Here is a 23,869-nt window from a genome sequence, read left to right on the forward strand (position 1 = left end):
TATAGTTGCTTCTTGGTGTTTTCTACATAGCATTTTATAGAGAAAATAAAGAATATATATTCCATCTTCAATATCATTGTTAATTTTTATCCTGTCTATTAATGTTGGTCTCTCTTACCCCATTTGGAGAATGTGGGCCAGCATTATCAGGAAACTGAAACTTATGTGTGTATTTAAGCCTTTCTCTTCTAGGTTTCTAAAAACATTGGTGCTATGAATAATTGGTATTATAATTAAGTTAACCATGATTATTTCTGAGCAACATGGTTGTATTCTATCCTGTTTAAGAAGGCTAGTTGATTGGAAAGAATCAGATATTCAAGAAGGCTGATCCATGGCCTTGGTCTTGCTGCCAGAACTAAATGTATTTTGCCCACTAATGCAAATTCTGAAGTGGATCTAGCCATGAATCTAGGTTGCTTCTGTTGTTACATTCTTCAGAAGTTCAAGAAACCAATGCTGGCTACTTCCTTGCTCTGGCTACCTTTGAATAATCTTATTTCCTGAGAAAAGTAAGTCACAAAAAAGCAGAGGGCGGCAGTGTAGATTTTAGCCACTATAATCTCTAGGTTGCTGAGCTGGCCTGCATGTCTAAGACAGGACTAGAACACATAGCTTCTAGCCTAGTGCCTTAACCACTACACCAAGCTGGGTCTCGTAGGTTGGTTAAGGGCTCACACCAGCTGCCTTTTGGAGTTTGGGGTTGCCTATTTTGATTGTCATTTTTATTTAACAAATGTTATTATTGTGTTTTTATGTTATGAGTCATCAAGAATCTGTATTAGATGGTGGCAAGGATAAATATGTTATATGTGTAAATATTTGACTTTGGGCACATTTCATGCAATACTATGTAGTGATTGACAATAGAAAAGGAGTGGATTGTGTGTTTAAAAATAACTTTGAGATAAAGACAATTAAACAGGATAATATATATATTATATATGTAAATACAGTGAATAAAGAAATCACTTGCTTAAAATAAAGGCCGGCAGGCAGGAGATTTGCATATTGCTTTTTATTTCTTTTCTATCCCTGACATGGCTTTTATGTAGTAAATATTTTAAGTTATATCTGGCCAATAATTTCCTTTAATGCACAGACCATCACATTTTGCTTCCATTTTGGCTCCAGAAACTGTTTGTTCTGGCTGCTTGAAGAGGTAAAAAGGTGGGGAGGGAAACTTTTTGACCACAATACTAAGAGGAAGCCAAATGCTTGAATTCCTGTCAGAATTTTTTATCAGAAGAGGTCAGATTGCATGGAGTTTAATTGATTTGTAGTTGTAGTATTGTGGTGGGCCATCAAAGAACCGTCTGTTCTTTTTCCCACAATGTAACAATCTACCTTCATTCTGCTCTGTGGATTTTGCCACTTCCTTTTATTAACCCCTCCCCCTCAACCCCCAAAAGGTCAAATTCTGGATCACGGCCTGCAGTGCTTTAGTTTTTCAAGGCTAAAGAGACAATTAAAAAAAAATCTTTTGTGTCTTTCCTCTTCTGGCCCACGGTCTCCTTTCCTTCCCCGCTCCATTACTTCCCCTGTTATCAGCCTAGGAATCCAGTCTGTACTTTTCTGCAAATTTCATGAAATGAATATGACTTTATTCCTTCCAATTATTGTCAACAGGTAGAAGCTAGAACTGTGTGTGACTATCTGACAAGCCTCTCAAGGATGCCAACCATTTCTGTTGCAGACCTACAAACTTTATTCAGCAGCAAAACCAGTGTAAATCATTCTGCAACTAAACATATTGTTACGCATCTGATGATCAGCTTTGTGCTATTTACTCCTAATGGACACACCATAGCCAGAGAATTGATTGAATACGTAAGTTTTTCCCCCCCAATAGCAAAATATTACAATTCCCGTATTGAAAAAAATTAAGTCATTTATATGTCTCAATTTTTTTACATGGTACTTATTGGCTATACCTCCCATCACTCGATAGTAGATAGTAAGTAGATAGATTACAAGATAGTAGTCATAGATCAGAAATGGGAATTGCAGTCTAATCTAGCAATTTGAAACAATAAACTGGTTTTGACTAAAGGGACAACAGTCATATGGGGGTTTTGTCCAATCTTCATTGGATTTAATTTAATAAAGTCCTGTGCTTACGCACGTTCAGCTCTTGAAAATATTTAGCAGAATATCCTCTTTGTGGAGTTATTTTGGTTCCCTCCTCACTGGGCAGAGCAGAAACTAGTCAGGAACGAACTCTTCTGCTTGAGAAATCATTAATACCCTTTCCCCGTTTTGAGTCCCTTTTTGAATGAATGAGCTTTTTTAAAAAAAATGCTTTCTCTTTTGGTCTGTGAATATCTGTGAACTATCTAGCATTCTAGAGAGCAGGAAAATGTTTGCCTAAGCCAGGAGGTAATATTTTAATTTTTAATTTTAGTTTTTTAAAATTTAATTTTAATCCCTCTCCCTCCCCCCCCCCCTTCAACTTCTTTCAGATTCTAGCTGAAAGTGATGAAATCCCACAAGTAACTGGACTTCTTATCCATATCTCAAATACAGCTAGCCAACTTGGAGTGAAATATCAGTGCTCTGTAAAGCTAGCAAATGATCTGCTCCAGGAATTCCGATGTGGTGCTTAGTACTAATTCAGAATTATGGAATAAAAAGATAAGAAAGTACCCGTTTTCCAATGGGCATTTTCTGAAAGAGTCTGGGAGACAAGTCTGTTATTTGTAATCTATATATTATGACGTTCACATATTTTTTTTGCATTTGCAGAAGTATCTTCAAAGTTACTCAAAAGTGCATTGTAAAGCTGTTTTGTCTTTATGAGAAAATGTTTAAAAAGTGGCATGTTTATTGAGGCCATCATTTACAAGTTTGATCAAACAGCTTATTTCTGCTATACCACTTAGTGGCATCTCAGCCTCATTACAAACAAGTTTATTAGTGAGTCTTTTTGAACTAAATGTTTCCATTAGATCAGTCACCAAACACCTACTTGTGTTTCTTCTAACTTGTTTTTCTTCAACAGGAAGCAAATATCATATTTTGTTAAAGTGGCATTAGTCAGCAAATGTATTTTCCTTTCCTGGGGCTACATGGACCACAGACCTTTCCTGAGCTGCAGACTTTGAACACTGCCAAGGAAAGATTTGTGCAATTTTAAAATTATTATTTTTTTAAAAAATCCTCCTTTCGTAGCAGAACTGTCTAACAAGCTATTAAAAGTTTGTACATACAAGGATAAAAAGTCATAATGTCTCCCAATTTGCAACTTAAGACTCTCATCTCAATCTCAATAAATAGAAGACTTATTTGGAAACCTCTCTCATTTTTTATAATGCACAAGAAGAACATACCTCCTAGAAACTGCATTTGAATTTTCAGAAGTTTCCTTTAAGGCTTCTAATTTAAATCTCCTCCCACATAGGAATAATGGAGTTCTTATGCCAACATGTTTTTTGAGGGATGGGATGAGTTCCAAAAACAAGCAGGAGAAAAAGTGTATTCACAAACATTAGATACAATACAGTAAATGATTAACATGAGCTACATCAGGATTTGATTGCTGAGCTGTATATATAAATCTGGCCATTCTGCCCCCTGCACTATGTAACTGGTGTCTGAAGTATGATATTCTGGATCTCTTAATTTATATAAAGCCTTAATGTTTTCGATTCTGCCAACTAGCCTTTTAAACCTAGAAAAAATTAGTTTCTCACACTACTGTATGCAATACAGGGATTTCTCTGCCCCTTAGACTATGTAACATCTTTGCCAAATTAGGATCTGGTCCTCCCACTCCTGGAAATAAATAATGTGACCCTTGTAGAATTGCATGAAGGACATCATTCTACAGTTAATCCTTCAACTTGCAATCCTTCAAAATTATAATGGCGCTGGAGAAAGAGGCTTAGGAATGGTCCTTGCCCTTATGATTGTGGCAGTATCCCCGCTCTCAAGTGATTAACATTCAAGTGCTTGGCAACCAGCATATATTTACCACAGGATCACATGACTGCCATTTACAACTTTCCCAGCTGGCTTCAGACAAAGTCAATAGGGGAAACCAGATTTGTGATTCGTTTTACAACCGTGACACAAAAAGTTTGTATAATTGGACATGATTCACTTAACAATGCGTAGCAGCCAAAGTTCCAATCCCAAATGTGGTTGTAAATCAAGGACTACTTGTAGTGTTTTCCAACATCATCGCCTAGAGGAGATCATTCATTTCAAAGTACTGATTGTAACAGGCTTTTTTTTTACTTCCATTTTAGAAAATACTATTTCTTGCAACAATACTTGTAGAGCTTTCTTAGATCACTAATGAACTCAAGGTGCATTTTTGGATTGCCAGTTTAAAGGAAGTTAGAAAAACAGCCTGTTAGGAGGTACCTCAGGAACTCCTAATTCAAAACCACATATGTGCTGTTTACTATCAAGCTGCCTAATGCTTGAAAAATTGACATTCCTCCCCCCCTTTTTAAAGGCATGTTCATAGTTGCAATTTAAATGCTATCTTAACATTGATTCTGGGAATTTGCACAGGGGTGGTCCATTTAATACCAAATGCCAGAACAGTTTCCCTTGCTTTTTCTGGCTGTATTCCTTCAACCAACTGTCTGAGTCTATAAAAGGTGTTAAAAGCCCTTGAGCTGCTTTCTGAAGGGCTTAAGTATACTCAAACTGACTAGGCCCTTTTAATGGCTAGCATTCTACAGACACCATAACAGTGACTGAAGTCTTGCATCCCCATTGCCATCCTGCCAACCCACAAGCAACCTAACCAACTTTCAATTGGCAAGCAGCAATCCTTCAGTAGTTGATTTCTCCCTAGACTGTCATTTTGTTTTAAGCAATAATAAAATATAGAGAGAAGAAATCGTTTTACAAACAGCTAAAGGTTTGTCTTTTCCACATTAAGCCTCCCTTATTATTAATCATAGTTCTCTTTAATTGGCTAATGAAAAATAATGACCAGACTCAAATTAGCCTACTTTGGATACATTACATGAACACCTAAAGAAGGCTCTAATATTGGGAAAGGTGGAAAGGATTAAAAAAAAAAACCAGCAGAGTGGATGGACTGAGTTACAGTGGCAATGAGTATATCTGTTAGAAGCACCAGATTAAGAACAGATTGCCATTGGGAAAATATATATATATGGTTCTAAGAGTTGATACGAATTCCATAATTAACCTTGGGTCTTGGGCTCTTTTTAGGAGGAAGAACACTATAGAAATAAAATCATTATTTCAGCATGAGAAGAACTGGAAGAAAATGTATGAATTGTGCTGTGATAATGATTTTATTTCTATAGTGTTCTATATGTTCCACATTTGGATTAAGAATACGTGCACTATCACTCATCTTCCATGCATTAATGTCAGAAACAGGTCCATATACAACAGCGCTAAAGACTATCTGTTGTTTTAACACTTTATATATTCTTCATATGTTTTATGAAGGCAGGTTATATAATCTTATTTTTATGTCAAACAAAAGCCAACCTGAATTCTTATTCAGAACACAAAACATACACCTAACAGAATTAAAATACGAAACAAAAGGAAAGAGATGTCACTGGCATTCGGTTTCTCTTGTCTAAACTTACATTAATTGATCTTGTGAGCATCAAAATATTGTTACTTTGTACTCAACACTACTGAATGCATGTCTGATGTCTTTGGCATTAAAGGGGATTAATTGGCAATTAATTGGCCAAACATGTCAACAGAGGTCTCTCTCTTTTTTAAACGGGAGAGCTGTGATGGAATGGAAGTGGATGCACATTTAAGAGAAATGCTTGAATGTAGAACTGACGTTTACCAAAAGCGAAATATTTCTTCTGGATGTGGATTACTTTTTTTCTTCATGGTTTTGTTGTTAATAAAGTATGCTATCCAGAGCTTTTATGGAGTTGTATAGTGTTCTACATTTGACAAAACAATCACCTTTAGTTTAAATCATGAGATAATTGTTTCCTTTGTAGTGTTTTACTTTCTGAATGCCCTTACTCTGCCCGTTATCTTTCACAATGGCATAACAAAATGATGAACTGCTTTTCCTTATCCTTTGCAAAAGGCTGTGAAATAGAGCACAACTTCTTTCAAGAATAGTTTGGGTCCTTTCTTGAATACATCAAAAGGTCTACAGTAAGAGCTATTGCTGTAGCTCAGTAAGAGGCCATGCAGGCTCCAGATGTCTGCAGAGCTGAATCTAGGACTGCTAGCAGTTTAATTCAGCTGATTAAAATTTAGAAACATTACTTTGGTTTGAGAGACAAAAAGGGGTAAATAGAGTTACACTGACTGGATACATGCATGATTAATAGAGTGTCTCCCCTCTTAGCTAAGTAGGGCATGGCTGCAGATTTTTAACTCAGTACATCCACGGACAATTGAAAACTGAGCACATGTATATATACAGACAGAGTTAACAGATATGTCTCAAGCAATAAAAACTCAAGTCACAATGTTTACATAATCAGTTTATTTACAAAATATGTTTTACAAAGAAGGGACTGATAAAATTCACAGATTATTGAGGTTGCATCATATTGCTTTGAGTGAAACTGGTAGCATTGGGCACAAGAGAGCAATATTTCACGAGTATTGCTTAACACTATGCCTATATTATAGTGTGACTGAGTTAGGGTCTTATACAATAACAAAATCAGTAACCCTCACTTTAATATTAGGTTCAATTTAAATTAGCACATAATATTCCCTTGATTGAAGTGTTTTTAGCTCTTTGTATATTTCTTTTGTCTTTTTGGCCTTGGATTCACAATCATAATTGTATTTTACTATGAGGGAGATGAAGGACTTGTTCTTCCTGGTTTCTGTCACCTTCCAGAAAGAGAGATACTCTGCATAAAACATTTTTCAGCAGATTGTTTTAGCAGCAACATAATTTTCCCTTTGATATCCAGAATCAAAGAAATTCTAATACCACCAGCATTTGGTAACAAATAGGTCATGATGGGTCGGACACGACTTCCCGACTAACAACAAATAGTTAAAGTCTCTGCCTTTCCTGTAAGGGAAACAGTGGTAAAACTTATTATTCTATCACAGTGAAGCAATACTTTTTTTTTTAAAAAAAAACAGTCATGCAAAGTGTTAATAAACGGAATGACTTCTTTACAACTCCACTTCTTAAGATGGCGTCTCTGCCACTCTAATTTTTCTTGAATGCAGACAGTGGGAAAGAATTGCAGCATTGGTAACTTGATGTTCTGTGACTATCAGGTTTCCTGTCAGCTTCTGTGCAATTTGAGAAGGCAGGAGGCTGTGGTGTTCCATAACAGAAGGGAAAAAATCACACCAGAATGCTGTAAGGAACTTCTAACTATGCAATTATCACAGTTGTTGTGTCTAGGATATATCTTTGAAGAAAACAACAAGAAAGTTCACAACTATCCTTTCGGAAAACATTGGAAGAATAAAGTGTTCAAGAGATTACTCATTACATTCGTTGCTCGAGTTAAGAATTCCTTGACGCAACCTACACATACTTAATCATTGTGTTTTCTACAGGATTGTGGCTGGGTAGCCCACATAAGGATTTGTGCTTCCCATCAAAATATCAGTCTGTCCTAGCTTTGAAATAAACATTAGTGTTCAGCGACATCTGTGTACTCAGAAAAGATTTTCTGTTTGGTTTTGGTTTTTGCTTTGGGGCTCGACTCCTGTTCCTGCTGAACTGAGCCAGTATATAAAATCAGAACTGATATCAGCTCAGTAGGCACCGGAGGACGGGTCCATCAACAGTCTGGAACAGCAACTGCTGCGAGGGGCAGCTCCCATACCAACAAAAAAAAAAAGAGGATTTATTAGAAACAATAGTAATCTGTCCAGTTTATTACAACTTGCAACTTGGATACTTAAATGCTAAGTTCGTTTTAAAGGCAAATATAAAAGGCTTCAGAGGCGGAAAGGCATTCTTGAGCTGATACACTACATTAGTATCGTAATTGCTAAGAAAACCAAGTATAGCAAACTTCTTTTAATGTAGCTGATTACTTCTCTGCTGTAACTAAACCTGGATTTTTCTCTCCCATGAAGGTTCTTTTCATTCTTGATATACAGAAGCATACAAGGATTGGGTGGCCTCTTCATTGTTTATCATCTGCATTCTGTGAAAATACTTGCTATGATACAATCGCTGCAGGAGCAATCGGGGTCTGAAATTTTAGGACCGGCTTGCATCTCGCCTTCTCTTCAGGTGCAGAACTTAGCCACTGTGAACAAAGAGGAAATCAATCACTGTTCACCAATCAGCTAAGCTCTGCACCTCACTAGAGAGGTCTCCATCTGAACATAGTTAAAAAGCAGTTGAAGTTCTTGAATAGCTTCTCTGTGTATCTTAAGTGTAGCAGGTTCCAAGAAGCTGTATGAGACCATCATGAAGTAAACCACAGAAGGTAATGTCATGGTTATGTGGTAATCCCTGGCAATGTGATTTTAATCTTAAATCACAAATCAGCATGCCAGGAACCCAAACAACCAAAACAGGAATTGAATCTGTACAAACTGTCAGCTGTAATAAGAATTTTATCCGAGAACTGGAGACTTAAAAAACAAACAACTTTCACATTTATTTCATTCACGTGTTAGAATACATTAGGGCCACAGATCAGTTCTAAAAACAATTAGAATGGTGTACAAGTAAATGAAGCATCTTTAATGAAGATAATGAAATTATTCTAAAGTAATGAGGCACACGATGAACCTTTTAAAACAGTAGTCCTCAACCTTTGCGACTTGGAGCCCGGGGGGGGGGAAGGGGCTGGGGAACTGGGCTGCTGGGTGTGTGTGTGTGCACAGCTCAACTTGGATCAATGGGCCAGCGTGCATGCATGTACAGCTTGATCTGCACAAGTTGAGCTACAGGCGTGCATGCGCACCATTTGCATAAATTAAGCTGCACATGCATGCACATTGGGTGCAGCTTGTATGGCCCAGTTACACATAGTAGTGGGCCATGGCCTGGGGTCTGGGGACTCCTGATTTACAACATACTCCTATCATTTTAAAGAATGACAACCAAAAAAAGCTACAAATTATTAAACTGCAAGACGTTATGTCAGTTCCTTTCATTCTATAGTATGTGGAATAAGATGCAAGAGTTACAGGATTACAAATCAGGTCACAGAATTGATGATACCTGTCTCCTGAAGATGATTTATGGAAGCAATTTCATAATCCTGGAAGTTTCATTTTACATATATTGAACTTTCATACCTGAGAGAGCCCCCAATTTGCACCTACAGAATGCAGGGCTGGAAGGGATGCTTCAAGTACTCCAATTAATTACTCCATACATGTATTATAAAATTACATCCCAGAAGTCCTAAACAGATGAGGGAAGTGTTTTATAATTAAATTTGCCTTATGACTACCAAAGTTATTCGTTATATATCTTTTAAGCATTTGAAACTGGTTTTTGATGTTCAAAGCTGATAGTAAATCAAAGTTAAGTCGTTCTTAGTTGTTAGATTTTTTTCTAAGATGTTCATACCCCCTTAAGGTTGACATTGGAACCCTTATACTTCATGTTTATGAAGTTAAAAAGGATTGAGTAAAAAGTTGGCATATTGTAAAATTCAAAAATGACTATGTAAGTATTTCAGAAGATTTTGTAGTTGACTGAGCTCTATAGCAAAGATTCTAGCAAGTATGAGGAAAACTAAATGGCTTGTAAATCATCCCAGTCCATACAGAATTTTTTCATACAATCTTATATAAGTTCCATATGAACTGTTGCTGCAACCTCTTACAAATACTTAACAGATACATAGTTTGAATTATCTTTTTTCTTGAAGAAATTAGTCAATTCAGAAAAAAAAAAATTTGTTCACTGATAAAATAAGGATAATTTCAGGGGTTTTTTTTCTTTCTTCAATATTATAAGAATTACATCAAAAGTCTTTTTACCCATTCAAGGATATATCACTATTTTAGATGACTTGATACAATAGATCTGATAACACTATTCTGTTCATTCACTTATAAGCTTTGTTGTGGTAGAGCTGCTGTGCCTTTGAAAGTGCCCAACTAAATTATTGAGGGGAGGGGGGAGAAATCACCTTGTCAGATAACATTTCTGCCACTACTTTAGCTGAGGATGCATCCATGTCACGGATTGTAGCAAAAGTTTTATAGGCAATTTCTTGTTGTTTTGCATCCTCATTCAACATTAATTCTCCATAGAGGTAGACACCCATTGCCTGTAAGAGGAAAAAAGTAATCCTATAGCATATATAATTTCATGATGTTTTCAAATAACATAAGACCTTTGTAAATTTTTCTGTTATTAAAATTACCTGTGAGACTTTAGCATAACGCAACCAGTCATTTCTTCTGAAACCCAAGCAAAACTGAAATGTAATTATCTCTAAGGAAAACCTAAGTGAACAAATGAGTTTCTGTTTGAACAATGGAAATTTACTTCCACCTTGAATATAGAAATAGAAACATGACTTAGATGTTCTACGAACAACCAATTTATTTGGCATGTGAACGTTCCAAATTATTCCAAAGTATTGTGGCATTTCAGAAGTAGAACTCCCAAGTGGGAAGACAACAGGAAATTCAATAATATTTCATGAAAATCCCCATATATCATTTATAGATGACATCTTAATTGATGGAATAATTCCTTGAAAAAGTTTTGGAGACACATTTACTAAAAGGTGTAGCTTAATATTGAAGGGAGCAAATGCAAGATATCAAATAGACATGAAACAAAAATTAATTGACCTCAATGCAAGAGGCCATTTGGTCCTGGTGAAAGCAATGGGAATTGAAGTCAGTTATGGACCCGTTAATTTTGGACCAGTTTTGGGCAAGATTTAATTGTGACAGTATTCATCTAATTTAGGGCTCCACACAATATGGGGTGGACTTTTTTCATCCATACTGAAGAGACAATTCTGATAGATGAACCACTGCGAAGACATTTTAAAGAAATGCAACTTCCAAAGTTGAAAAACAGATTAGACGATAGAAGGAAGACACAAATTTTGTCCACTCTTTTTTTATTGCTATTGTTACCATTTGTAGCCAAAGCAGTACTTGAGGGAGGGGGGAGGGGGGTATACATATCTTCCTCAGTGCCAGTGGTGATATGAAGAAAAAACCTAATCCTCTCCACACAGTGTATACACTCACCTTTTTCCTCTCTCCCCATAACTGATTTTAAAAACTACACAAGAGCCACCAGTTCTAAATTATTTAGAACTGGATCCTAAGAAAATGAGGAATTGGAGAAAAGAAAGAGTAAAATATCAAAACAGACTAAAACAGTTTTGGAGACAAAAAGCAATGGATAGTTACAAAACTCACCATCACAGTACTTAACAATTATGACAGGCATTAAAAGTCTATACATGAAACCAGGATATGAAAATACTTTCTACCAACTTGATTCTAATATCTCATAACTCTTGAGAAACTTCTCCAAATCAGAAAGAATGGTTATCAGGAAGAAAACTTTCTCAGGAGAGATAGCCTAGGTGGGAAATATTCTTTCCAGTGTAATTTGCCTTTCGTCTTCCATAGTGATAGGCTTTTAAAAGCCTGGGATTGCGTGACGACTTTGTACACTTAGACAACCTACACCGTTTTTGAAAAATTATTTTGTTCTCTTTGTGCTTGAAATAATACGCTTCCCTTGTTTCTATTTCTTACAAATAGGAAGGAAGAAGAAGGAAGAAAAATGGGTCAATCTAAAATTTCTCTCCTTTCTGTTATGCATTTATTACTAAACCATGCAAACTTCTCTCAAGGAGAGGAATTCTGCATTAAAGTAGAAATAAACCAGCATACATGATTTAAATTGAATGGACATTATCATCTCTTTGCTGGGCTTCTAAGAATCTGTCACTTCCAAAATGAAATGGAAATCCATCACTAAAAATTCCAAATCTGACTTGATTATTTCATCATCATTTTCCATAGTTCAAACATCCAAGTTTAGAATTGGAAATTCTATTATCTTAAATATTAACTGGTCATATTGGCATTTGGTTCAGACTTTTGAACAACTAAATACTCTTTCAAGACAGGAACAAAAAGACACTGGTTTGATTTCAAATGGTATTATTCCAGAGTTTGCATACTCTCCCCCCTCCGAAGATTCATTAAAAAAAATAATGGATAGACTTTTTCAGCAAAAAGAGGAAAAAACCCCAATAATTTTCACACACACTTTTTAAAAATGCATAAATGTTTATTTTGTACTTTAATACATGTGGTGATAGCAGCTTATAATAATGAATGAATGACAATCCTGTAAGTCAGTGGATCCCCAACCTTTTGAGCACCAAGGACCGGTTCTGTGGAGTTTTTTCTGCAGACTGGAGGAGGCTTGGTTTCACATACTGCCTGCATCCCGTGGATGGGGCTTCACTTGTTTGCAGGGGCTGGTTTCTGCCAGTCCGCAGACCAGGGGTTGGGGATCCCTTGCTGTATGTGGTCTAATTATGTGAACAGTATGTAATATCAGAAGTGCTGATGCCACACACAAATTTGTTTTAATTTGTATTTTCCTTGTATTTCCCAGAGGGAATTAATATTCCCTCTGCCAATGAGCAACAGTGACAGAATTTAAGATGAAGAAAATTCAACAGGGGCAAAAAGAGGCAAAAAGGAGCTTTCAGAAGTTGAATTTCTACTCTAAGGTTGGACATCTCCGCCTCCGAGATCAGAGCAAGAGATCTGATCTCGATGACGCTCCTAAATAAGCAATGTTGAGGCCACAGTAAAGAACCCTTAGTCAAATTTTAGCACAAATTTGAACAAAAAGCAGGATTTATATTGGTTGCACCTCTGAAGGATCATTTCCTATATATCTGTATTGTGCAATTTATGTAGCATTTGGCAATACAATAAGGGTACCTAAACAACACTGACCTGGTCTTCCTTGAGAAATTTCTCAACATCAGCATATCCTGCCACATACTTGTGTTTAATAATCATCTCACACCATCGATGTCGAACCTTTTGCAATACAGAAAAAAATAAGAAAATTATTTAAGCGCTTATTAAAATGTGGCTGTGACATTTAAATTATTAACACTTTTTAAAGTGTTTTCCCCTCTCAAAAAACCCCCTTCCATTTTACCCCTAGATTGTTAATATTAACCAGGCATGCTAACAATGCAATATGGTTCCATTGTAATTAAAAAAGTGTAAGTCTAAAACAATCAGTGTTACAATATCAAATAATTAAAGATAAAATCATCTTTTCAAACAAATCCAGTTTTTAATAGCATGATAAAATATATTTCAGCCTGAAAATGTTTTTATTTATAAAGAACCCAAAACTATTTATTTATTCCAAACTGATTCTCAGAGTAAAGAAAAATACATGAAGGAAAAATACATGTTAAAAATGGCAACTGCTCTTACAGTGCTCAGATTTAAACCAGAATTCATTAGAATTTTAGGGGGGGAAAGAGATAATGCTGGTAGGTTTTTGTGCCACTGAGAATGACGAAAAACAAGGTTTTGTTATCAAGGCTTTGTTTAGCATTACATCTAAATTGGGATTCTTGGCTTAAGAGGATAGGAGGAATGCAGGGGTGAAATGCTACCGGTTTGGGCGAACCAGTAGTAAAAAAAAAGCTATCGGTTCATCCGAACCAGTATTTCCGATGATCAGCTGTGCTGCGCGATTTATATTCGCTAGAAAGCAGGAAATCTAAATTGTGCGGCACAACTGTTCCCCCCCCTCGCTGTTCTACTTAACTTCTTAAGCCTCCTTTTTCCACGCGCAGTGTATTTGGCATGAACTGTGCATGCATGTGCGCAGTGTGCATTTGGCACGCACTGCGCATGCGCGGGCAGCGAAGTAGTGGCAAACCGCCGAGGATTTCACCACTGAAGGAATGTATATAATCCCCCAAATTACTGGAGAGTTGTGCCACAGAACTACGCATCCAGCTTGGGAACTGTTTTCCCATACAGGCAAGAGGGTGTATGAACTTGAATTAGTGGAGTCTGTCATGTGAATCTCTCCATAAAGAAATTGTCCCAGAGATTACTTTCAACTGATTGTAGCACTTACATTCACCCACATTCACACAGTTCAATAGTCCTGTGCTATAGAGGGACAACAGCACTTTTTTTTTTTTAAAGCTCTCCCCAAAACAGAAATTGAGGCAGTCTGGAGAATGAAGGTAAGAAGGTGTTGTGGTTGGTTCTCAATTCGTGCCCGGAAATTCTTTCCCAAACAGAATTTCTTGGGAAATTCTGCCAATTCTGTCTCTTTCAAAGGTCCAGCTGATCTTCACACGTGTCAGAACCCTGGAAACCCGAACACCAGCTGGCTGGTGTGCAGGTCTGAGTTTCTGAGGCTCCGGGGCGCGTGAAGAGCAGCTAGCTGGCGCATGTGCGAGCCGGAAACCAGAACACCAGGTGGCTGGCACACGCATGCACACCGGCCAGCATGTCTCCACGTTTCTGGGGCTCTGGTGCACACACGTGCATTACGGTTTGGGCACTCGGTGCCAAAAAGGTTCACCATCACTGGTCTAGGAAGTTTTTGGGCCTCCATGGGAAAAAACCCACAGATGGAAACGGTAGTGAAAACAGCAGTTTTAATTCTGTTACAAGAATTTTGGTATAAGCCATGATTGTACTATCGTCTCCATAATCTTGTCAGCTATAATGAACTACTTGCTTCAACACAAGTTTTTACTTATTGAGCAAATACGGAAGAAAAAACATGTCTTTTGCCAAGTTGCTGATAGGCTATCAACTATTCTCCCGTCCCCTCCTAGTGCTTCATCACCCTACTCTATGGCAACAGAATGAGTAGAAACATAAAGGGCCATCACACTGAGCAACTGATAACATATCATGCCTCAATAGCAAATTAATCAATAGTTACAAAAGATCAAATACTAACAATTTAGTAGGATGTGGTGAAATAGGCAGAACAATTCCCATTTATTTGTTTTTGGGACTTTATGTATTTAAAGGTAAGGTAAAGGTTCCCTCACACATATGTGCTAATCGTTCCCAACTCTAGGGGGCGGTGCTCATCTCCATTTCAAAGCTGAAGACCCAGCGCTGTCCAAAGACGTCTCCATGGTCATGTGGCCGGCATGACTAAATGCCAAAGGCGTATGGAACGCTGTTACCTTCCCAACAAAGGTGGTCCCTATTTTTCTACTTGCATTTTTTACGTGCTTTCGAACTGCTAGGTTGGCAGAAGCTGGGATAAGTAACGGGAGCTCACCCCGTTACATGGCACTAGGGATTCGAACCGCTGACCTTTCGATTGACAAGCTCAGTGTCTTAGCCACTGAGCCACCGTGTCCCTATATTTAGGCAAGCTCTATACAGTAATGGAATTAGGATTAAACAATACAACAAACAAACAAACAAACAAGCAATATATTCAGTGCTTTGCTGTTTATTCTTAGTGATTATTGAAATATAAACAATTGTGGAATAAAATGATTCATTTTGCAGACTATCCCTCTTTCCACATGGCACAGTTCAAACCTGATCAAGAACCTCAGAATTGATGCCAGATCTCTTTCATGCTTCCCATGTCTCAAATTAACAACTTGTAAATTCATCCAATTTGGACTTGAGCTTTGGCTGCTCCAGAAAAATTTGCCAAAGAAGGGACATGGGCTAATTTCTTATTTCCAGAAGTGGTTCAAAATTTGGATTTGGTTGTCTATAAAGATGTTAATATGCTTATGGACGCAACTTCAAGCACATTTATCTGAGAATAAGCCACTCAAACACTATGGGTTACAATCAAACAAACTGAACCTAGTTTTATAATCTGGTTTGGCAAACAGTTTAGAAATAATGCCTATCATACCTTACCAAATTAAACTATTAAATTAAACTATTATCCATTTAGAGAAACATGAAAAGAAGCAACAAATCCATAAGAATATTTTCTTAATTTTCCTGGCCTGGAGGATGAAAAAAAAAAACCCTACTACAGAAAACAGTCTTTATTTAAAAGTAAATCACTGAAAGCAATGGCCAGTATAAATTCTAAATTCTTGTGTTAATTTGGGATGAAAATCAGAGCATTTAATAATTTCTTCCACTTGGAAAAAATGTGTTGCAAACTTACTGTAACGAATCAACAAAATCAGCATTTTGACTATTGTTAATTTCTTCTTAAAATAATTATTTCAACAGATATGTTCACTTATAAGTTTGAGAATTGGCTTATGCACAAACAAGAAAATATAAGAAGAAAATGGTTTAGTCAGTGACTTGCAAATACAATCTAAAAGACAAGTAATTCAGAACATATGCTTTATTAAAAAAAACACAAAACTATTACTTTAGTCTTTAGAAAAAGTCCACCAACTTCAGGGAGTTAATGGCTGGTTTTAATTTTAAAGATGTCAGGGGAAAAAAAAACAATTTTGAATTGTAAATTATTCCACGTTATAATACAAAAGAAACAAAAGATCCTATACAATATATTACTATAACTTCAGAAGCTTTCAGATCCTTATAGCTTCATAAATTTATTGAAACCAGAATAAAAATCAGCTGCCAAGAACAGACTTATTCACATATTCAAACAGCATATACATCCTGTTATTTCTAGGTAAGGAAATTGTACATAGAAAAAAGCCATGTACTAATAAACTTTTGCTGCTAGTTCTATTCCAGCGGTATCAAAACAAAAACAAAAACCTCACAATCACAGAAATTACTTCTCATGATACCCAAGATAAACCTTGATGTTATTAGGAGGGTACTTAAGTGAAGTTATAACCCCTCTTGATATCTGCAAGGATGAAGGACAGTTTACTTAATAAACATCAAGCATTTTGCAAAGTAAACATTATTACTTCTGCTTAAAATGAAAGAGCTAAAGAAATGATTAGAGACATTAACATTTAGATCAAAGATTAGGCTATCCTGTAATTAAGAATTCACATAATAATAGTTTCCAGACTATCAGATCCACAATAATACCACAACTGCTAAAATAACCCTGAATTCAACTCCCATAACCAGCTGCATTACAGTAAATGTTCACATGCTACCGAGCACATGTTGCAGAGTTGGCTTCATCTGCTTCCCATCTTGCACACTGCTCAGCGTAACACATATTGTCCCCTCACGTAAGCATGTTAACCCCTGAAAAAATGGTTGGCTTGGGTTTATAGATAAGACCCCCTGTTCATCCCCAAGCTTTCCAGCTAAAAGGTTTCATTTCTGGGAGTAGAATAATATCGACCAGAACCCCCAAACTTCTGACTACCCTGAGTCAACAAAGTTCTGTAACGTATCAAAAGCAGCTAATTTATTTGATATAGAAAGAAGTAAGTAGGAATGCAGCATTTTGGATTCAAAGGGAAATGATGGTTTAAAATTGGGGGGGGGGGCTCATGTAGCACCTGGGATCAACTCCTTAAAGCAACTGTTTTCTTATCCAAGGATCACAGGGCTGCCATCTGTAATTGCAATATGATCCCGGGTAAAAAAAAGCATCTTTGGTTAAAAAAGAGAGGCCTATAGATCCTTGGCAATCCTTACATTGGAAATACAGTACCGTTGTTTCCTTTGAAACAAAACTGCTCCATATCCATGAATTTGCTGCAACTTTTAAGGGCAAATGTATCTTTATCACTTTTAAAAATCAGTGTTGTTTGGCTTAGCAGTAGTTTAAGAGCGCGTATATGTTATAGGCATGGTCCATAGAAAGAAAGAAAGAAAAATATGTATTCTCCACAATTAGTGATCGCACTGTAAAAGGTTGCTCTTGGTAGCGAGATGGGCGGCATATAAATTTACCAAGTAAATAAATAAATAAATAATAGGAATGCTGAATTCCCAAAAGAGCATTATGTAGTCAGACTTGATCATGTGGGTAATAGTTATAAAGGCAAACAAAATCTACTTTGAAGTTAGCTTGGAAAGGAAGAGGAATACCATTGATCCATTCTGCTCGTATCCATTGGATATGATTGCTAAGAAACGAAACCTTTCCCCATTCCAGGTCAAGATACCTGTAGTTAGACACTTGTGGTTAGATACAGGTAGGTATTCTCTTTAGGACAGGGCTGTCAAACACCTGGCCCACGGGCGGGAAGCGTCACATGCTGCCCACGCCCAGTTTAGCAAAGGGGGGGAGTCCTGATACATCACGTGACACCGCCATGATGATGTGAGTTTGACACTCCTGCTTTAGGAAATACTGCTCACCCATCTCCAACTAATCAGCTATAGTCAGTTAAATCTGGGTGAGCCATCACTGGCTTGGATTCCTTTGCTCTACGTCATCTATTTGGGGGGGGGGGAAGAATTTTAATACATGAGCAAACTTCAAACAGAAGAGTGTAATTAATTAGGAAACTAGCATATCCACCAATACCCTTTCCCCACTTTGAATTGAGACAATTTCCTCAGTTCAAATGATGCAAATGCAACCATTTCAATTCTGTATAATTAATTATATTCTTGTTCTTACAATGACTGTAGAATAATTGGATATATACAACCAACCAACTTTCAATATGTTCCATTAAAATTATAACTTTTAACGTGTGCTTTTGTAAGTCCAGGATTTACTGATTCCTGGCTGTGGTTCTCTTTCAACAGATCTTTGGCTTATAATTCAAACGACCCTAGGAAAGATTATTATAGTCAATTAAAATTTGCAATTATTATCAGCTCAGAAATCTAAAAAAAAACATTACTCTCAAAAGCCGATTTTCAAGACAACTAATTATAAGTGCTATATAAAATTAATAATAATAGGCATTTTAATCATTTAAAATATATACTGAGGATTCAAAAACACTATGCTAGGAGCATCCCATCAATTTTTACGATAGGTGTATCTTCTCTTTTTCTTTATTTGTACAGAGTTCTTAGCTAAATGGCATTGAGAGCAGAGGAAATTACACACACACACGTGTCACACTCCAGATTTATATTCATATCTGTATTTCTATTACAAATATTACTAGATATTAATATTGATAATATTAATACTAATATTAATAGAATATTACTATTAAAATGCTAAAGGAAAATACTGTGGTTTCTACTTTCTTCAGCTCTTTTGGTATGAATAAGAGTGTTCAGCCGTCAATTATCAAACCTATTTCTTTTTCTAACCATTTGATGAAAATGTTTGTCAGCTATATAGTAAATTGTGCAGTGGCATTGCCACATAGCCTTTGTGATTCCATCTAGTTGGAAAAGCACAGGAAAAGCCTCCTACCTCCGACGCAAGAGCCCCTATGTACAACTTCACTGAAGCAACTTATACTTTTATCCTTTCCAATTTGCTCAGTACAATAAGGCACCTTATGGCTCAGCTGCTACCAGATTTTCTATTGTATCATGCTGCAATTATGACCATTGGCCTCCTTCTTCAAGAGAAGCAGCTCATATAAGCTATTATGGATTGTTTGCTTTGGAATAAACCAGAGATAAAAGACTCAGTTTGATCTCAGTTTTTTATTCAGCCTTGGACAAGAAACACAAAAGAAGCTCAGAAAGGAGTCCCCTGTTCAACAACCCAGTATGTTCCATCTGAGCAGCCTACAGCAGCTGGCTGCTGGTTCATCATAACCATGTAAATGGAATTCCAGAGTTGTTGGAACATCAATACAACTTCATACGTTGCCAAGGACCTTAACTCCAGAAGCAGTTATAAGAAAAATGTTTCCTCATGTCATTCTTACCCAATAATCAATATTGCTTATTACTTATTAATCAAATGCTTAATCATTTATCCCAAAGGGTAAAACTGAAGGTAGAAGGAATAGAAGAAAATAAACCACCCTGTTTTTCAAAAGATTATCTGAAAAGAAAATAACTTTCTTTCTTTCTTTCTTTTTTGCTGTCTCTCTGTTGCTTCTTCCTAAACTTCCTCCTGACTGGTTGATTGATCAATTATCTGCTCTATAGTAGGTTTCAGCTCCTAGTAACCAGTTAAATAGATTTTTCTCCATGACAAGCTATCCCTAACAGTAGCAATAGCATTATATACCACTTCACAGTCCTCTCTCTAAGCGGTTTATAGAGTCAGCATATTACCCCCAACAATCTGGGTCCTCATTTTACCGACCTCAGAAGGATGGAAGTCTAAGTCAACTTTGAGCCTGGTGGAATTTGAGTTAGAGAAGAAGCCTGCAGTACTGCATTGTAACCACTGCACCAACATGGTTCATATTTATTGGTTCAATTTATATGCCGCCTTTCCCGGAGACTCAGGGCGGCTATGTTCTCATCACCACTATGAGTCTACAGACTTTGCTGCTGGTTGTCATCTTCTCTTTCCTTCCTCCTTTCTCAGCATTAGACCCTTATCTAGAGAATTAGTTCTTCACATAATGTGACCAATTGTAGAAATCTGAACTTGTTCGTTTATGGTTTGAGCAACTCTGGGTTGATTTGTCCGAAGAGCCATTTGTTTATTTTCTTGGCTGTTCAACATCGATTCTCCAATACCAAAGTTCCAAAGTGTCAATACTCTTCCTATTCTGCTTCTTCAAAGTCCAACATCTACTTCCATAATGTCACAGATAATACCATGGCTTGCGTGATTCTGATCTTTGCAGATATAGACACATTATGGTTTTCTTCAACTTTCAGTCTTGATTTTTGGAAGGAAGTCCTGCTTTTATAATTCTCTTCCATGCATGTACACCATTCATCACTATGACCTCAGTATATTTATAAGCCCCTTCGTTTCACAAACTATTTCTGGGAGCAGGTATAACCTCTACCATTAGACTACAAAGAAAATAAGGCAGCCAGGGAAGACAAAATTACGCCAGTCTTCCAGACTGCTGTGTATATGTATTAGCTTATTACTAAGGACGGCTTCTTATCTGATTCCTGCATTGTGACGCAAAGTGAAAGCTTTAGAAAAATGCCTGCTGTGAAGTTCTTTAGTAGGCTCAAAGCTAGAGCAGACGAATTATTCTAAATCATAACTCTGGATGCTTATTTAGGCACACCTAAAATGAAGCACCACAGAGCTTATTGCGCTGGGGAAGTGTTAGGTACATTTTTGACCTTCAATACTAAAAATGAATTATAGTGCAAACAAAAATAAATCAGTGTTTCACAGTATAGTTTCCCAACTCCAAGATGAGTATCATATTGACATTAGATTATGTTACAGTGTTTGAAATCTCACCCCAGGCTAACCTTCTACTTGCATCAAAGGAACAACTGCATAGCTCATAGGAAGATGTATGCTACCGTAGTATCTTACCTCAACAGCTAAGCTTCATTTACAGAATATCTGCAGTCTACACTGGAGGTTGTATACTCTCCCCTTATTTATTCAACTTATATACCAAATATAGGTTAAGGGAAGATGGATTGGAGGCAGATGACCATGGTTTTAAAACTGGGGGAAGATACATCAATAACTTGTGCTACGCTAATAATGCTACTCTGATAGCCAAAAATGCAAAGGATTGGTAAACTCTTGTAATAAAAGCCAAGGAGCACAGAGAAAAAAATAGGACTCAATTAAATAAGATAAAGATAACATCACTCAGTCTTAAAAGTCACAATAAAGATACAGTACAGAGATGATAAATAGCATCTGCCTTTTAGGATCTACTTTAAAGGAACCTGCAATTAAGAAATATACAACCCTGATGGCCTTGGAAAACTTATTGAAATGCCATGAAGTATCTATACCTACAAAGATCAGAATCGTGCAAGTGATTCTGATGGAATCTATGGAAGCAAAAGTTGGATCTTGAAGAAAGAGAAATATTAACTCTTTGGACATTAGTGTGGAGAAGATTCCTCAGAATGTCACGAAGCTAAGCAAACAAATTGCACTCTTTCTGAAATATCCAATTTTGGGTTTTTGGTTTTGAGGGATGATTTCAGATGAACAACACCTTAGTTCTAGCAGCTAAAAGACATTATGCACTTGCTCCATTCCCTCTCCCCTTATGTTCGAGTTTTTTATGTATGGAAGAAAAAGAAGGAAGCTGCATTAGAAATATAAAAGCAGTTTAGTCTCAAAATTATTATTTGCAGCCCTTCCAATAATATTTTTGCAATGTTTCAAGATAAAGCACCCCGAAATTTGGAATAACATCATTTACAATTTGAATTCCATATTTATTATATATAACAGTTATTAGGGTACTTATCTTCTCTTTACATAAGATGGAAAATGACTATCTATACAGAAACATAACTTATTTATTTGTTCATTTGTTTGTTGCTTTCCTCCAGGAATTCACAGCTGCCGTATACTGCACATTCTTTTCTCCTTTTTTAACACTCAAAATAATTGAGTGAAGTAAATGAGAGAGAGAGGGAGAGGGAGAGAGAGAGAGAGGGAGAGGGAGAGAGAGAGAGAGGTCTACAGCTTCTCTGAAGTGCAATCTTACTCTAATTTCTTAGCCTAGATAGATAGATATAGATATATAGATTGTCACCGAGTTTTAAAAATAAAGGTGTGGGGGATTTTTTCCCCCCTAAACAAATGCTGTGTGGTAGCAAACTTGCCAAAGGATTAAGCAGAACAGATGAGACACTGCCCAATTCAAAAGCTAGTAAACAGAAATACCACTTTGTGGTAAACATGTTCTCTGACGCCTGCCAGATTTTTCATGGTTTGGGCGATGGATAGAAGTTATCTTCTTCTATGCATAATTCATTTGAGAAACTCAAGAATTTTCTATAGTTTATAGAAACATTAACTCTGGCATGTGAAATAAGATTTCACCGTTTCATATGCTTCTGTACTACAACAGAGCAGTTGTATAAGTGTTATTAGGCATCACTGGATATTATGCCTTAGCTTGCATTGCTCGTATTTTCAGCAAAAGCAGTTTGCTTTCATTCTGCCTCCTTTTTTTTTCCTCCTCTGCCCTCCCAAATATTCACTTTAAAAGGCTTGATCCACAGCGTGTCTTAAACTGCTGGAAGTAGAAAAATGTCATGAAAAAGAGTTCTACAATCTCCAAAGACTGCTTTAAATGGAGCCATTCAGGAACATAATATACAGGAAGGACACAACAGATAATGGGAGAGCTGATTTTTTATTATAGATACAACTGACTGAAGAGTCACAGGGAGCAGCATGATCAGCCCTATCACATGAATAATAGAAATGTAAATGTTTGCACATATTTCAGATGATCAATTCTAACCTCAGCTTCTCATTTTTAATTGGAAATGACCATATCTTAGCTTTCCAAATAATTGTGTTTTTTTATCCCGAAACAGTTTGGGGTGAGCTCATACCACATGCAACTGCTGCAGGAAGCATGTCTGGTGAATAAATGAGGCAGCTCCTTTTCAGTGTGGTTTTCAATTCTGAACTCTTCTGAATAAAGTAAAAGCACTTTTTTTTTTTAGTGTGGCTTCGGGTTTAGCTGCTGTTCTCAGTTCATGGCTTACATTGTTTGGTGCACATTTTGTATTCTTAATTTTGCTAGTATTGTCCAGATTTGTTGTTTTAAAGGCCTAATTCTGCGTCTACGTGCATGTGTTTATGTGCATGCTAGTTTGTGGACTGTTTGGACAGAAAAACAGTTGATACATTGTGATAAAAGCAATAAAGGTAGTTACTTCAACTTACGACCACAACTGAGCCCAAAATTTATGTTGTTAAGTGAGACATTTGTTAAGTGAGTTTGGCCCCATTTTACAACCTTCCTCGCCAACTTTGTAAGTGAATCACTGCAGTTCTTAAATTAGTAACACGGTTATTATGTTAAGTGAATCTGGTTTCCCCATTGACTTTGCTTGTCAGAAGGACGCAAAAGGGGATCAGACGACTCTGGGACACTGCAACCGTCATAAATGTGAGTCAGCTGTCAAGCATCCCAATGTAAATCGCATGACCATGGGCATGCTGCAATGGTCATAAATGTGAAAAATGGTCATA

General features: G+C 36.8%; 2 protein-coding genes across 15 annotated transcripts in view; one reads left to right on the top strand and one right to left on the bottom strand.

The window, feature by feature from the left end:
* FANCC (FA complementation group C) overlaps positions 1 to 5,887 on the top strand; it is a 53,340-nt gene extending 47,453 nt beyond the window's left edge. For all 9 annotated transcript variants that reach the window (XM_034410095.2, XM_060690571.2, XM_087888253.1 and 6 more), the window contains 2 exons: positions 1,630 to 1,830; positions 2,463 to 5,887. In XM_034410095.2, the coding sequence (XP_034265986.1) occupies positions 1,630 to 1,830; positions 2,463 to 2,606 (345 nt within the window). In that variant the 3' untranslated portion in view covers positions 2,607 to 5,887. The remainder of the gene's footprint in view (positions 1 to 1,629; positions 1,831 to 2,462) is intronic.
* A 564-nt stretch (positions 5,888 to 6,451) lies between these two features.
* The window catches only part of AOPEP (aminopeptidase O (putative)), a 201,905-nt gene continuing 184,487 nt past the window's right edge, over positions 6,452 to 23,869 (bottom strand). For 3 of the 6 annotated variants that reach the window (XR_015732731.1, XM_034410091.3, XM_034410092.3), the window contains 3 exons: positions 12,895 to 12,981; positions 10,068 to 10,208; positions 6,452 to 7,012 (listed from right to left, as the gene is read on the bottom strand). Coding sequence is in view for 5 of the 6 variants with exons in the window: in XM_034410091.3 (XP_034265982.2) it covers positions 6,995 to 7,012; positions 10,068 to 10,208; positions 12,895 to 12,981 (246 nt within the window). In the remaining variant the exon portion in view is untranslated. Of the gene's footprint in view, positions 7,268 to 10,067; positions 10,209 to 12,894; positions 12,982 to 23,869 lie in introns of all 6 variants that reach the window. The other 3 variants (XM_087888250.1, XM_087888252.1, XM_087888251.1) reach the window with 1 other exon arrangement.

This window comes from Pantherophis guttatus, chromosome 2 (genome assembly GCF_059756535.1).
Source record: "Pantherophis guttatus breed Tessera chromosome 2, ASM5975653v1, whole genome shotgun sequence".
NCBI lineage: Eukaryota > Metazoa > Chordata > Lepidosauria > Squamata > Colubridae > Pantherophis > Pantherophis guttatus.